The 17,387-nt window shown below is 35.5% G+C and overlaps 1 protein-coding gene across 1 annotated transcript; it reads left to right on the top strand.

The window, feature by feature from the left end:
• Positions 1–359: 359 nt before the first annotated feature.
• On the top strand, positions 360–854 carry LOC145104750 (uncharacterized). The gene has a single exon (XM_079041939.1). It carries the CDS (start codon positions 360–362, stop codon positions 852–854), a length of 495 nt encoding a protein of 164 aa, XP_078898065.1.
• Positions 855–17,387: the final 16,533 nt, after the last annotated feature.

Genomic DNA, 17,387 nt, shown 5'->3' with positions numbered 1-17,387 from the left:
GAAATTCTGTTTTGAAGATGGTGAATACCCCGAATACTAAAGGAGGTGGTCAAAAGGGTGGACGCACTGGATCTCAAGGTTCAGTACGTCAGCCAAATCTGGAAGTAACTCCTGAACAAGAGACGAATCTTCGACAAATAATTTCTGATGAGGTAGCTAAAGCTCTCAGGAATTTGTTACCGACTTTAATTACACCACAGGTAGAAGCAACTGCGAAGGCGATGCATGATCAACCTCCTGTCATTTTGGAGGGAGCAGGAGAAAATTTGGATATTGAAGGAATTGTTAAAACAACATGAACAACTTCCGAGGGAAATAAAGGAGAATGTACGTATAAAATGTTTATTGATTGTAAACCCATGGAGTTTGAAGGAGCTACCAACCCGGTGGTTGCTGTGACATGGTTAACCCACACTAAAAAGATTTTTCATACATGCAAATGTAGAGAGGAAGATAAAGTAGAGTTTGCTACAAATTTGCTAGTGAAAGATGCTCATTATTGGTGGGACATGATTTCTAGTACGCTCGGGGAAAGTTTGACTCATATGTTGACTTGGGCACAATTCCGAGCTAAATTTGAAGAAGAATATTGTTCACCAATTGCAATGAAGCAAGTGGAAGAAGAGTTCATGCGACTACAACAAGGAACGAAGACAGTACAACAATATACTGCTGAATTTAATGAAAAAGCCCGATTTGCTCACCATCATGTTAATACGGAGGCCCGGAGAATGGACCGTTACACTTGGGGACTTACTACGAAGATACATGAGTTTATTCAAATTAACTCTTATGTCACTTTTCGTCAATTGGTGGATGCGGCTCAAAAACGAGAGATTGAAATAAAAAGATAGAATACAGAAAGAGAAGGAGATTCATCAAAACGAAAATAGGAGAGCAGATGGGATGAAAGACCAGGAACTAATTTCAAGAAGCCTCAAGGTTCAGGATTTTAACCCTGGACTGATGTAAAAAGAAATGAAGGTAAAGGGTGTGACAAATGTCATAAGAAACATTTTGGACCTTGTGAAACGTCTTTGGCCCTGATAACTTGTTACAATTGCAGAAAGACGGGACACACAACACGTGACTGTCAGGAACCGGTTCGGAGCTTTAAACTTGTGTGTTATGGTTGTGGAGAGAGCGGCAATATTCGCTCGGAATGCCCAAAAGGGTTCAAGGGAATTCAAAAGATGACCAATAAAGATGATCGTACAAGAGTCCGAGAGGACCGAAAGCCGTAAGTTAATATGGTTAAAAGTCGAGCAATTCAAATGACTTCAGGAAGCGGGAAGGAAACCAAATGTGGTGACAGGTACTTTTACTCTAAATTCACTCCTGGTATATGTGATGTTTGATTCCGGTGCAACATATTCGTTTGTGTCAGTTAAATTCGCTTATCAATTAAAAACAAAATTGACCCCTACTAGTGAACATATCTTGATAGAAGTTGTGGATGGGAGGTATGTAATGTTTAAAGAGGAATATCGTGAGTGTCGGCTAGGGATTTACGGGACGGATTGACTGTCTTCAAATAATGCTCAGATTATGTGTAATCAGCAAGTTGTTATTGTAGAAACTCCTGATAAATCCTTAATTATGATCCGGGGTGAAAGAGAATGCAAAGGAGTTCCTATAATTTCAATGGCCAAGGCTCGAAAAATTGTTGGTAAGGGAGGTGAATTGTATGCCGCTTATGTAAACGATATTTGTACGCAAAAGACGATTGATGATATGGAAATAATAAAAGAATTTCAAGATGTGTTTCCAGAAGAATTACCCGGGTTACCTCCTAACCGTCAAATTGAATTTGCTATTTATTTAATACCCGGTGCAGAACCTATTGCTCGTTCTCGATATCGTCTGGCACCTTCAGAAATGAAAGAATTAATGGCACAATTGCAAGAAATATTGGATCGTGGTTTTATATGATCTAGAACGTCTCCATGGGGTGCCCCTATTCTGTTTGTTTGGAAGAAAGACGGTACGATGCGGATGTGTATAGATTATAGAGAATTGAATAAGGTTACCATTAAAAATCGGTATCTGTTACCCCGAATCGATGATTTATTTGATCGATTGCAAGGGGCTTCATATTTCTCAAAAATAGATCTAAGATCGGGGTACCATCAATTGAAATTAAAAGAATCTGACATTATGAAGACCGCATTCCGGACTAGATACGACCACTTTGAATTTCTTGTGATGTCGTTTGGATTAACCAATGCCCCCGCTGCATTCATGGATTTAATGAATCGGGTGTGTCGACCATTTTTAGATAAATTTGTTATTGTGTTTATAGATGATATACGTATATACTCTAAGAGTAAAGAAGAACATGAAGTACATCTACGACAAGTGCTGGAACTACTACGACATGAGAAATTGTATGCAAAATTCTCGAAATGTGAATTTTGGCTGGAAGAAATTCAGTTTCTTGGTCATGTCATTGGGAAAGAAGGGATAAAAGTTGATCCATCAAAAATCGAATCCGTAATGAAATGGGAGCCACCAAAGAATCCTTCAGAAATTCGTAGCTTTCTGGGGCTAGCGGGGTATTATCGACGATTTGTGAAAGACTTTTCAAGCATAGCAGCTCCATTAACCAGATTGGTAAGAAAGACTGAGCGGTTTTGTTGGACAGAAGAACAACAAAAAGCCTTTCAATTACTGAAAGAGGCTTTATGTAAAACCCCAGTCTTTGTGTTACCCGAAGGAGAAGAGAATTTTGCTATTTACAGTGATTCTTCTCGAGTTGGACTAGGTTGTGTTCTCATGCAACGAGGAAAAGTGATTGCTTATGCTTCTCGTCAATTGAACCCCGCAGAGCAGTTATATCTGACTCACGACTTAGAACTAGCAGCGGTTGTATTTGCATGAAAAATATGGCAACATTATTTATTCGGAGTGAAATTTCAGATTTTCACGGATCATAAAAGTTTAAAATATTTATTCGATCAAAAAGAATTAAACATGAGGCAAAGGAGGTGGATGGAGTTATTAAAAGATTATGACTGTGAAATCCTACATCATCCCAGAAAGGAAAATGTGGTTGTGGATGCATTGAGTCGAAAAGAGTCACCAATTCGGATAGATTCTGCCTGAATAGGAATTTCAAGTCGATTACCTGATCTGATACAGCAAGCACAAACAGAAGCGATAAAACCAGAAAGGATGAAAAGTGAAGGAATGGTTTCTTATGTTAAAGATTTACAACTGAATGATCAAGGTATAAGGACGTTTCGGGATCGGTTGTGGGTTCCAAAATGTGGAGAAGCTCGAAAAATTTTGTTAGAAGATGCTCATTGTTCCCGATACACGATACATCTAAGTAGCACAAAAATGTATCGTATAATGAGACCGTTGTAATGGTGGCCGGGAGTGAAACGAGATGTTGGAAGATATGTAGAAAATTGTTTGACTTGTCTACAAATAAAATCTAATCAACAAAAATCGTACGGAGAGGTATAACCATTGCCAATTCCAACAAAGAAGTGGAATGAAATAACAATGGATTTTGTGACTAAATTACCGAGAACATCTCAGGGTTACGATTCCATTTGGGTAGTTGTGGATCGATTAACAAAATCGGCCCAGTTTATTCCTATACGCGAAAATTACTCGGTGGAGATGTTAGCGGGAATATATATTGATGAAGTAGTGAGACGACATGGTGTTCCAATTTCCATAGTATCGGATCGTTATAGTCAGTTTACTTCGAGATTTTGGCAGAGTTTCCAAAATCAAATGGGCTCCAAAATATTGATGAGTACCGCGTACCATCCACAGACAGATGGGAAAACCGAAAGAACCATTCATACTATGGAAGATATGCTACGTGCATGTATTATAAAATTTGGAGGTAGTTGGGATGATTATTTTCCTTTGGTAGAATTTGCATATAATAATATTTATCATGATAGCATCCAAATGACGCCTACGAAGCTTTATATGGAGCCCCGTGTAGGACTCCAACATGTTGGACTGAAGCGGGAGAGAAGCCACTTGCAAAATTGGATATGGTCGAAGAGACTGAAGCAAAGATCAAAGAAATTCGAGAAAATATAGAAGTAACTCAACTCAGACAGAAACAATATGCAGATAAACGCCGAAAACCGATAGAATTTCAAACTGGCGACATGGTGATGCTTAAAGTGTCACCATGGAAGGGATTAATTCGATTTCGAAAGCGAGGAAAATTAAGTCCCCGATTTATTGGACCTTTCCGTATCTTACAACGAATTGGAGCTGTTGCCTATCGTCTAGATTTACCTGCTGAGTTGCAAGGTATACATAATGTTTTTCATGTTTGCCAACTACGGAAAACATTACTTAATGAACAACAAAAGGTACCGTTATCCGATGTTCAAATAGATGAAATTTGAGGTACCAAGAACAACCCGAGAAAATTTTGGATTATAAAGATAAAATGCTTCGGAAGAAAAGAATTGGACTCGTGAAGGTCCAATGGCGACATCATAAAGGGTCAGATGTTACATGGGAGATGGACTCAGAAATGAAAAACAAATACCCCCATTTATTTTATTTGATTTCGAGGACGAAATATTTTAAGGGTGGGTGAACTTGTAACGACCAGTTTCAGAAAAGAGGAAGGATAGTAAAGGTATAATATATGTGTGTATATGTATGTTTGTAAAAATGTGTATTTATGTATGTAATATGATTTTACCTAAGTTATGAAGTAAGTTGTTGGTCATAAATAATGTATAATTCAGGTATTTAGATAATAAGTATAGAGTGATATAGGTGGATCAAGATTTAAGGAATGAATAAAATAAATATACAAAATTTTGAGGCTCACGACGTGAGCCTAATGTGTCACGACGTGAAGTGGGTAAGAACGGGATCAAAGTTACGCAAATGAACAGTGACATCATCATACTTTGATTCGTCACAACGTGAGTATTCAATTCTCACGACGTGAGGAAGTAGATTGTTAGATATTATTAGTGACAAACCTTATTTTTTCATATGAGTAAAGTGTCACGGAAAGTCACTCACGACGTGAGCACATAATTGGGGCTTAAATTCATTTACGGATAAAACACCTCAACACACTAATCCTAAGGAGCGATTTACACACACTTAAGCTCCCCAAGCGTTATTTCAAAAGGATTGAAGGGTTTGAACTTCAATTTGTTGGATTAAGGTAATGTTTATGCATTTCCAACATCAATTTCTTTGAATTTAGGGCTTGATGTGGTGTTCTTCATTGAAACCCTAGATGGGTAAATTTTTGTTTAATAGCTGAAAGTTTGATCTTTAATTGATATTACATAGTTTGGATATAGCTTAAAAACATTGTTTATGAGCTTTATATGTTGTTTGGAAATGTAAGGAATTTGGTTCATAGATTAAGGAAGAAGTGACTTAATGGGTTAAGTCCTTAATTGATTAGTTTAGATGTTTGTGAATATAACACAGTTACAATAAACTAGATAAGGGATTTGATGAATAAATTCAAGTTGTATATGTAAATATTCTTATTAATCATCAAGGATAGTATAACCTTAATCATAAAGGGTAATATGGATGAACATAAATGTGTGATTCATTGTGTTAACAAGGGTTATGGAATGATTATTGAACAGGGAAACAAGAGGAAGGTACAATCAAAGAAGTCTCGATTTCAGGTTATCATCCAAACAAGCTCTAGGAGACAAAGTGAGTAATAATGCATTTACTTACAAGTTATTGAATAAACATCTTTTAGTTACATATATGTTCATGATGTCTAATCATCAAGGTTTTGGTATACGATGGTGATTGAAATATGAAGAAAAATTCATCATAACTCGGATTGGAGTTAATGTGATGAATTGTGTTTGGAGTGAAATTTGAGAGTCTCAGAATGGAGACTAAAAAGGGTATATGGAATTGGTTAACAGGTTAAGCAATGGAGAAAGGAATTAGTGATGTTATGATGTTGATTTAACCATTTATATAAATTCTCAAATTATATAAGAATTTTGTATTTGAAATTTGTTTTTCAGGATTAAAGAAAAGAGGAAGCGAAGATCTTTTCTAACCGGGACAGAAAAGAACTTTATTATATATATTACTAAACTTTTGTGTAGAAACATTATGTAGTTACACTTTGTTGTAAAAATTTTAGTCTTTTGAATTACTTTTCGTTTGTATATTATAAATGTATTTTGGAGAGAATATATGAATACTTATATAAAATCAAAGGGTAATTTTTAAAGAAAAGGTTTGGTTGTTATAAGTTGGAATGGTTGTTTCACATGGACTACACTAAAATATTAAAAAAAAAACTCTCTCCATTGAGTTTATTAATTAACAAGTCATTGTAAAAATGCTCACTTTGAAAAATCTCTCATAATAGGTGATAAGTTTTTCAAAGCTTTATAATTTTGAAAAAGTTAAAAAAGAAAAAACTCCTATTTTAGCTTCTCTTAAAGCATCACGAATCACCGACTTCATTTATAATTTTTTGTTTTGTCACATATGTATAACGCTCGCAGATTCGGACTAATCAATTTAGAGACAATAAGCGCCAAAAATGACTTTTTGATAGAAGATTATTTAGAATGAATAATCTTAACCAAGTTATAATATATGTTACAGGGTTCTGTACATATAAAGAACGCTAAAATTCGAGTTATAACGAAGAAGTTATGACCCGTCGAAGTTTTACGGTTAAAGCGGCACGGCACCGCATAACGTAAAAAGTGAATTTTTGATAAATTACTTTTTAAACTTAGCGGTCTAAACAAAAGTTGTAGTATACGTTAAACCGAGAGCGTGCGTAAAAAGAACGCCTAAATCTGACTTCGTATGAGGAGGTTATGATTTTTCTAAGATTTAGCATAGCAGGGCACAACCCGGAATTCGAATTTATGGTTGATCAATTTTTAGCCGACATAACCTAAATGATAATTGAGATCTCATTAATAAGAGCTCAACGATATAAAGACAGTCGAAAACGGACGTCGGATGACAAAGTTATGAATTTTTAATGGATTTTAACTGTCTAAGTCTATTAAAATATAACTTTAAAAATAAAGTCAAATGTAGCCGATGGAGTCGAAACGAAAGTTATAGATCTCGTCGATACCTACGCGTTGATATAAAGAGCGTAAAAAACGGAGCTCGTATGCGAAAGTTACGGATTTTAGAAAATAATTAGTTTTTGGAGTAACCAACGAATGACACGTGACGCGATCTGAGCCATTGCTTCCTCACCACGACTTGCCACCAGACGGTGACACGTGGCATGGGAACGCCCGACGTTCAGCAAGGGAATGATCATTGTTCGTACCGAACTCAGCCTATAAATAGAGGCATAAATCACCCTAAAAACTCACACCTTTCCCATTCTTTCTCTCTCAAACACCCCTCTTAGCCCCTCCCATTCCCTAGCACTTCCCGAGTGTTAGAGGCGAGTCCCAGAGCACCAGAAGGCTTCGATAAGAAGAGATTTCGGCTAGGAAGTTCTGCCTCCGCAGAGCCCGGTTCCTAGCCAAACCTCCTAGTAAGTGAGTTATGCTTACCCTACTTTAAGTATAGCTTATGTTTAAGTTTATTATCGTTATTATGAACTTATAAACAATATATATATATATATATATATATATATATATATATATATATATATATATATATATATATATTATAAAGTATAACATACAAAGTGTCATTATAATATCTTTTAACTACTCGCGGTACGGGGAATCTAGTTTGAAGGGCCACATAGGGTTGTTGGATTTCAGAAGTGCTATAATGCCAAAATGGTCATGCCATTCGGTGTTTCATGTATGGCCCCTGTCTGTACATAGTGGTTGAAAAGTATTGTTTAACACTTATAAAACAAGATCGCTCGTAAATAGTCGCAATAAATATTAGACTAAAATCTAGCGGTAATGATACTAGGTTTCGTCGAAGAAAAATAGAATTGTTAGAAGCGAAGCGCTGCCCGAGTTTGGAATCATCACTTTAACAAGTGAGTGTATAGTTACTTTCATCTTACACATAGATATGAATTATTTAATATAAATTACATGTTATGTGTGCATATTATATGTGTTCTTGATATCTGTGCTGGATGAATAAAATATACATGTTTTATTCGATTTAAACTGTATACGTATTTTATACCTATAATTATGATGGGTAAAGATGGGTAGATGAAAGATGAGATGAGAGATGAAAGATGAGAGATGAAAGATGATATAGATGATATAGATGATGAGAGGTGAAAGATGATGAGAAGCCTTGACCCAAGCGATGACCCAGTCATCTAGCAAAGTATAGATGACAACCACAAACTATTCTAGACAGTCCAGTGGAACAATAGCAGGCTCGCAACCTGTAGGTGTTGTGAACGATGTGTTCACCAGATGTACTCTAAAAAACCCATTGACTTGTATTATGGGTGGATTCCCTAAAATAATATTGTCAATAAAAGAGATAAACCCTGACAGATATGGACTTAGTGCCTAACAAATAACATCGGCAACTATGGACTTAGTGCATGTTAAATAAACCCTGGCAGCGATGGACTTCGTGCCTATTCCTTAGGACAATCCTTAGGAATAAATATTTAGTAATAGATTATTCTTAGGGTAGATCCTTAAGAAATAAAGAAGATAATGGGGATGAGTAACTGAGTTAATTGTTTGCTGATGAAACATAATAACTTTATTATTGTGGGTTGAAAACCCTATGTACTCACCAGGTTTCCCAACCTGACCCACTAAGTTTATTTGTATCACAGGTATCGATATGAAACTACATTACACTAAGAGATTAAAGGAGATGCAAATCACTAGTGTAAATGAATGTAAGGTCTGTTTATGCTTATGTTTTTGTATTGAGGATATCATCCCAAAGTTTTAATATAAACAAAATACATTTCTTCATAAATGCTTTGATAAAATATTTATCATGTTTTCTGGGAGCAAATTCCGCAATATTATTCTTTAAAATGAATACTCTGATTTTCAAATAAGCATAAATAATTTTTTTTAACATGATCGTGAATTTGGGGATGTCAGAATATGTGTTCCATTAATTTTGTCAAATAAAATAAAGAAAATTATATAACTAACTATTTTCCTTAATTACTTTTCAGTTTTTAGCCAAAAATTAGCATTTATTTCAAATTAGCCATTGAAACCGTAGGTAATTAAGAAACCTATGGTCAATGCAGGGTTGACTACGGTCAACATTGTGTTGACTATTCTTTCGAGCAATGACCTACTGTTTCATGAGTCGTCTACTGTTTTAAGGCTCGTTAGCTCACAATATATAAAGTTAAAAATTTCATTTTTGCTCATTTTTTACGTTTTTGAACTTAGGAAAATCCTCTCAATAGAGCCTTCAAAGAACGACTAGGTATTTCTTTGAATCTTTAACATTTTTTTTTTGTTTTTTCTTGTTTGCGATGAGATTCAATACGTACGATTTATTTTTTTTTTGGAAAAAATCGAAAAAACAAAAACAAAACCGTAGGCTTCATAAGATACCTACGGTGTACAAGCAATCAATGCACAAAACGTACGTTGATTTCTTGTACATCGTAGGTTTCTTAGGAAGCCTACGGTTTTCGTTAAAAAAAATTCTCTTTTTTTTTTTGGTTTGTAGATCGTATACAATGACATATAATTGTGATGTGGTGATTTTTTTTACAAAAAACGCAATATATATATATATATATATATATATATATATATATATATATATATATATATATATATATATATATATAAAGGGAAACTGTAGATTTCGTAACAACCTACGGTATACAAGCAATCAATGCACGTTTTGTGCATTGAGTGCTTGTACACTGTAGGTTCTTATAAACCTACAATTTGGAAAACCATAGACTTATCATAAGATATCGTAGGTCATTTAGAAACCTACGGTTTCATATGGTATTTTGAGAAAAAAATAAAAAATCTTATATACATATACCGAAATTGTAGGATTCGAGACTACGGTTTCAATGGTTATTTTAGGATACTAGATATTTGAGTAAATTACACAATTGGTCCTTATGGTTTAGGGTAATTTGCGCATTTGGTCCCTAACTTATTTTTTTTAACTCGAAAGGCCCCTACTGTTTGTTTTTGTTACGCGTTTGGTCTCTGTCTTACCTAAAAAAACTATTTTCCCTTGATTTTTTAATTTATTTAAATAAACACACCCCAACCCTACCCCCTCACCTTATTTTACCTACCCCAAAATTTTTCCCTATTTAAATAGTAGTATTTTTAGGTAAGACAGGGACCAAGCGCGTAACAAAAACAAACAGTAGGAACCAAGTGTGTAACAAAAACAAACAGTAGGGACCTTCCAAATTAAAAAAAAAAACAACAAGTTAGGGACCAAAAACACAAATTACCCTAAACCACAGGGACCATTCGTGTAATTTACTCTAGATATTTTTTTGGCTAAAAAATGATAAGTAATTTGTTAAATTGGCTAGTTTAGTTATTTCCTTAATAAAATACGATTAATTTAAATCATCTTCAATCATTGGTCAATTTTAGTTTATTTAGTTTGTGAAATTAATTAACTTACCTTCATTTTAGTGAACTGTTTTATAAAGTATTCTCATATAAATTGTTAAGTTTAATCATATATAATATTTATAAAACTATATTAAATAAAAATAACATATTATATTTTTTTAAAACGGTGGTTTAGTATATGTCTGGGATAAAACTCATTACCTATTTGTTAGTAATTCCTTGTTAGACACCTTGTTAGCCAAGTGGGCTAGTCCCAACTTGTAAGAATATATTACATAAATGAAACTACATATATTATAATATCATGTTTTTAAAAAAAAATGTAATTATAAATTTATTATGTTTATAGTTATACAAAAAAAAAAATCTATGATCATTAGGAATTTACCATTTAATATTAAAGCTTAAAATGATATTAAATAATTAGTAAAAAAAATAATAAAACTTATAATTAAATAATATAAGGGAGTAGAACGAAATATTGCTAAATAAGTGATCTATTTATGACAAACATAAAACTGAAATAAATATTTAGTAAAATTACCATTTTATATAATTCACCCAAAAAAATAATTTATTTCAATGTTAAAATGCTCTATTTAAACTTGATTATTAATATCTATATCTTAAAAAATAACATTATAATGTTTCGATTTAACCAAGAAATAAAAATAAGAAAAATTAAATATTTTTCTAACCTTTATTTTTTACTTTTCTTTCTATTCATATAAAATAATAATTTATAAAATCTATTAATTTTATCTTTTTAATAATTTTTTTATTTAAACTCATATCTGATCTAATAAATAAAAACAAAAGTTCAAAAGATATTTGATTTCTATAAAAATAATGTCCTATATTTCAAAACAAGATGGACGAAGAAATTGAATTCTTTACAAATCTTTTAAACATATTAATGTATTATACTTAATATGAAAATACTGAGAGAGGGAGAGATATCTCTTGGGAACATATCTTTCTGACTAAGAAGACATTCCGTACATTTAGAGTCAACGTCGGTGTCAGCCTTTTCTTACACAATCCTCTGATTCCATATATTTTTCTATTTCCTCTTCTACCCCTATTCCCCTTCAATTATTCTTATTTTTTTCTTTTTAAAATGAAGGTTTATAATAATAAAACACCAATCATTTCTAATTTGAAAAACAAAGCGTAGATTTTATTTTTACTTTTAAGAGTTCGTTCTTCATAACAATATATTTAGACAAAATTAGATAACTGGTCCATATGATTTACCAAAGGTTACTAACCAATCTTTGTTATAACTTTTTGACAAATTGGTCATTGTTGTTCATAAACTTGTATTAATGGTCATTTTTGCTTACTCGGTCATTTTCAACCGTTAGGGCATATCACGTGCCTCACATGTGGGGATAGTTTGGTCTTTTCATCTTTGGCGATCTCCTTGGGCTTAATGTACATAATTAACCACTAAGCTGACAAACACAAACACACCCCAAAAAACCCTTTTCCTCTGTACTCTACTTTGATCACCATTAGAATTGAACAACACAAAGGAATTCCCCAATTCTTGCACTCTTGTTTCTGAAAGTAGGGTTTACTAGCAAACATGATACTTGTATGTGGAATCTACGTGATATGTATACTAATAGTATGATGGTGTTTTTTCTTATCCGATGATTCTAACACTTTTTTTTTATCAAATGAAATCTACATGGTATGCATATTGATAGTATTTTGGTGTTTTTTTACGGTAAGTTTTTGAAAGTTTTTTGTTTTGTGTTTCTTTAATATGCATATTGATAGTATTTTGGTGTTTCTTCTCAGATGGTTCAAACACTTTCTTTACTTTAAAGATACATCATGGTGTTTTTTTAAGAAGTGTCATGAAAGAAAGTACATTGTAAAAAGGTTGGCATACTTAGACTTTGTTAACATTGATCTTTTTGTGTTCATGATCTAAACGACATGATTCATGAAATAGGGAATGCTGACGACGCCACAATTTACTATTGTTATATAATTCCTAATCTAGACTTAAATTTCAGATTGAAGGCTCTACGGAATGATAAAGACGTCATTTTAATGACTCATTATTGTTAGGGCCAGGATCCTCGAAGTATTCAGGATCCTCAAATGTCCAGGATCCTCAGCTAGCTCAGGATCCCGAGTATCACCGTTATTATTTTTATTAATATTATTTATAACGGTCATATTTTGTCCATAACTAACACGTGTGCAGAAGTAGTCAAGGGAAGATCAATTCTCAACGTAGAATCATCTCAACTATGCTAAAGACATGTAATACTTTGTCAAATAACATTCGTGAAGCTGGTCATAGAGGATAACGGAAATATCGGACATCTTGTTGGCTAGTTTAGACTATAAATTGACACTTGTATTCTACACACAACACATTGTTTTTTTGACTAGAAGCTTACTCTAGGAGATTGATTATTTGTTCATACTTAAATATTCTCTATAAACATCATTTTACATTAATAAAATCATCAAGACAGGTGATCATTATCACCTCCCAAGGTTTTGTGCCGGAGATCCTAGCAAGGATCAAGGGCTTTCCTTGTAAACCATTTTGCCACTTTCTTTTATCATTTGCTATTACACAATCTGAACATCACAGCCTCTCATTTAATTTGGTTGATTAGTACTTGTGTAATTTTTGACCAAAACAATTTGGCGCCCACCGTGGGGACGTGGTGTTCAAAATCCTCGAAAAAATCATGTCTACACAATCGATCCTCTCTTCGTCCTCTGCCCCTTCCATTCCAACCAAAAACCTACCACCTCCTCCGAGTAGGCCCCCTACTCAGAGGAAAACGCCTGACACTTCCAAGAAAAGCACCCCCTCGATCGCTAATCCAGGAAGTTTGGGATCCTTAGGGCTCCAGGATCCGATTGCCTCAGTCACTACTGTAGAGCTTTTCGCTATGATGAGGAAAATGACGCAACAGGTGACCCAAAAGCAGGAGGAGAATATAGCACTGCTCAAAGAAGTGGAGAGGATGAAGGCAGAGTTTCAGAAATCCCAGGAAACAACGCCCACAGTTGTGCAACCAAGGATCCTGGACTTCGATAATGTAGGATCCTCAGAAAATCGCCAGAAGAACACGGTTCCTACCACTGTGGTGTCACCCTGGGGGACAACTATGGACAACCGAGCCTCTATGATCAATGATCTCAATGAGCCTTTCAACACTCCTAGAAACCTTGATTCTAGTAACTTCTTAAACAACAATACTATTAATACTAACTATACTAATGTTGATGCAGGAATAAACCCAAACATGGCCAGGGAACTTCAGCATTTGAGACAAATGATCTAAAGCGTACCTGGGGTGGTCCAACCCATATCGGAAGTGTCCCCAACAAGTCACAGTATCTCGAGATTCGCTCCCACAATAGCCGATACTGAAGTTCCTAAGCACTTCCAAACTTCTAGCATGAAGCTATACGATGAAACTACGGATCTTGAGGAACACATAGTGCAATACTAAGAAAGGTTGGAGATCATTCCCATCCCAGGGCACTTGAAGGAAGCTTGCCTATGCAAAGGCTTTGGCTCAACCCTTACAGGATCAGCTCTCAAATGGCTGCTAAACGTTCCCCCATACTCTATTACTTCTGTTGCACACTTAGTCAATATTTTCAATAACCAGTTTTCTTGCAACAGAACCTTCGAGAAGATCACTAGTGATCTCTATCGAGTGGTCCAGGATCCTAAGGAAAGACTTAAGGATTTTGTTAACAGGTTTGGCAGGGAAGCTCTGAGCATCTCCAACATCGACATGGCTACCACTGTAGAGGCCTTCAAGATGGGACTAAGGAAGGACTCACCCTTCTACGAAGACCTTGTGATGACCCCATGCAAAAGATTGGACGAAGTCAAGTGCCGATCGTTAAGGTTCATAAGGCTTGAAGAGGACAAAGAAATACAGAAGAGAAGCAACCCCTCAAGTCAATATGAGAACCCCAACAGAAAGGCCAAATCCTTGATTAAAAGATCCTACAAATCGGAGCCCTATTCCAAACCGGATCATCACAGGGTTAATGCCCTTGAAGATGAAGGAGAAGAAGATGAGCTTCCTAAGATCACTGACTATTGTTTTTCTATGGGTGTTTCAGGTGTAATTCATGCTATGCAGGATCTTGGAGACAAAGCGAGATAGCCAAAGAGGGACAACAAGTCCACCGCTTGGAAAGACAAGTCCAAATGGTGTGCTTACCACGAAGACTTTGGCCACATGACGGAGGACTGCATAGCCCTAAGAAAAGAAATCAGCTACCTCCTTAGTAAGGGACACCTCAAAGAGATCGTCAGGAGAAAAAAAGAAAAATCCAAGGAGAACAGCCAAGATGGTCACAGGATCCCAAAAAAACCAGGATCTCCACCCTCTGACGCTAAGATAATTAACATTATCTCAGGCGGATCTAACATCTGTGGTACTTCTTATTATCAGGCTAAAAGACATGTCAAGGTCTTTAAAACAGAAAGGGAAGATAGACCACAGAAGAATACCATGATTAGCAGTGAAAAAGAAAACATATTTGACGAGACGGATAGGGAAGAAATTTAGGATCCTCACAATGACGGACTCGTAATAACACTGTACATGGCCAACCATTTCGTCAGAAGGATCCTTATTGACAGGGGATCCTCGGTCAATATCGTACTCCTAGACGCACTAAAAAGGATGAACATCCCAGAATCAGAAATAACCAAGAGATCCTTAGTCCTCATAGGATTTAATAGGGAAACGAAACACATGATTGGGGAAATAAAGCTACCAATATACATAGAAGGGGTAAACTCTATACAAAATTTCTGTGTTATTGACACCTTATCTTCTTATAATGTGATACTAGGTAGACCATGGATCCACAAGATGAAAGCGGTTCTATCAACATACCATCAGTGTGTAAAATTGCCTACTCCATGGGGAACAGTGAAGATCATGGGAGATCAGCAAGAATCTAAAGAATGTTATAAGACCTCTATGAAATCTACAACCAAACCTCAACAAGCATAGCAATTAAGGCAGGGGGCACAACACGTCCTGGAAACGAAGGAACACGATGTGAAGGAAGTGCCTCTAGGCATTGAGGATCCTGAAGCTAAAATCCACGTAGGATCCTCAATGCTTAAGAAGATCGAGCAGGATCTATTGAATTTCCTAAGAACTAGAAGCAAGACATTTGCATGGAAACATGAAGATATGACATGTATAGACAAGAGTATTATCACTCACAAACTTAATATTGATCCCTCTTTCAGACCAATACATCAAAAGAGAAGGAGGTTTGCACCTGAAAGGAATCAGATAATCTAAGAAGAAGTAGAGAAGCTCCTCAAGACATGAATGATCAAGGAAGTGAAGTTCCCAAGGTGGCTAGCTAACGTGGTTGTCGTGCAAAAGAAAAACGGCAAATGGTGAGTGTGTGTAGACTACACAGATCTTAACAAGGCTTTTCCTAAGGATCCTTTCCTTCTACCGCATATTGACTCTATGATAGATGCGACGACTGGCCATGAACTCCTGACCTTCATGGATGCTTTAGCAGGATTCCAACAAATCTAGATGGAACCATCAGACCAAGAAGATACAACGTTTATAACATCAACAAGTATATATTGTTACACCGCAATGCCTTTTGGTCTTAAAAATGCAGGTGCAACATATCAAAGATTGGTGAATCGGATATTTAAAGACAAGCTGGGGGACACCATGGAAGTCTATATCGATGACATGGTGGTAAAGTCCATGAAAGCTAAAGATCATCTCAGGGATATTAAAGAAGCATTTGATATCCTAGACGAATATAATATGAAGTTAAATCCACTCAAATGCCACTTTGGGATGAAGTCGGGAAAGTTCCTCGGATATATGGTAACCAAAAGTGGAATCGAAGCAAGCCCAGAACAGATCAAAGAAATCATCGAGCTGAAATCTCCATCTTCAACAAAAGACATCCAAAGGCTAACCGGAAGGGTAGCGGCACTCAACAGGTTTATTTCAAGATCCTCAGAAAGATGTAAACCCTTCTACGACATCTTGAAGAAGAACAAAAGGTTCGAATGGACTGAAGACCACGAAAAAGCCTTTCAGGAGCTCAAAAAATATTTAAGTTCCGCACCGTTACTGGTAAAGCCCATAGACAGGTAACCACTCCTCCTCTACCTCTCAGTATCCTCAAGCGCAGTAAGTGCTGTCTTGGCCAAGGATCTTAACGGAGACCAACATCCTATCTACTATGTAAGTAAAAGTCTCATGGATCCTGAAACTAGGTACTCTCACCTCGAAAAATTAATTCTTGCCTTAGTAACTGTTTCTACTAAGTTAAGACACTATTTCAAAACACACACTATACATGTAAAAACTAATTATCCTATTAAGAATGTCATGAGAAAACCAGAAATGTCAGGAAGGATGGAAAAATGGTCGGTGAAGTTAAGTGCATTTGACATCAGATACAAACCAAGATCCGCCATAAAATCACAAGCATTAGCAGACTTTGTGGCTGACTTTAGTGATGATTTACAAAACGAAGTAGATATGGAAGCCAAGCAACTCCTAGAAGATGAACACCTGGGAAAATGGAAACTGTTCACAGATGGAGCTTCAAATCAGAAAGGAAACAGGGCTAGGGATCATAATAAAGTCGCCACAGGGGGACATCATACCCCAGGCAGTTAATTGTGAATTCAAAACTACCAACAACGAAGAAGAATACGAAGCACTCATCATGGGACTACAATTGGCTAAGGATCTTCAAATCAGGGATCTTCAGGTATTTGTTGATTCTTTATTACTAACCAATCACTTCAATAGATCTTATGTAGTGAAATGTGAAAGATTAGCATTATATCTA

Source organism: Lactuca virosa, chromosome 4, assembly GCF_052849685.1.
Source record: "Lactuca virosa cultivar CGN04683 chromosome 4, Lactuca_virosa_CGN04683_v6, whole genome shotgun sequence".
In the NCBI taxonomy this organism is placed as follows: Eukaryota; Viridiplantae; Streptophyta; class Magnoliopsida; order Asterales; family Asteraceae; genus Lactuca; species Lactuca virosa.
This window is presented reverse-complemented; position numbering and strand designations above follow the sequence as displayed.

Excerpts from the sequence above, each read along its gene's own strand:
- LOC145104750 (XM_079041939.1), top strand. The coding sequence starts at position 360 with ATGGAGTTTGAAGGAGCTACCAACCCGGTGGTTGCTGTGACATGGTTA.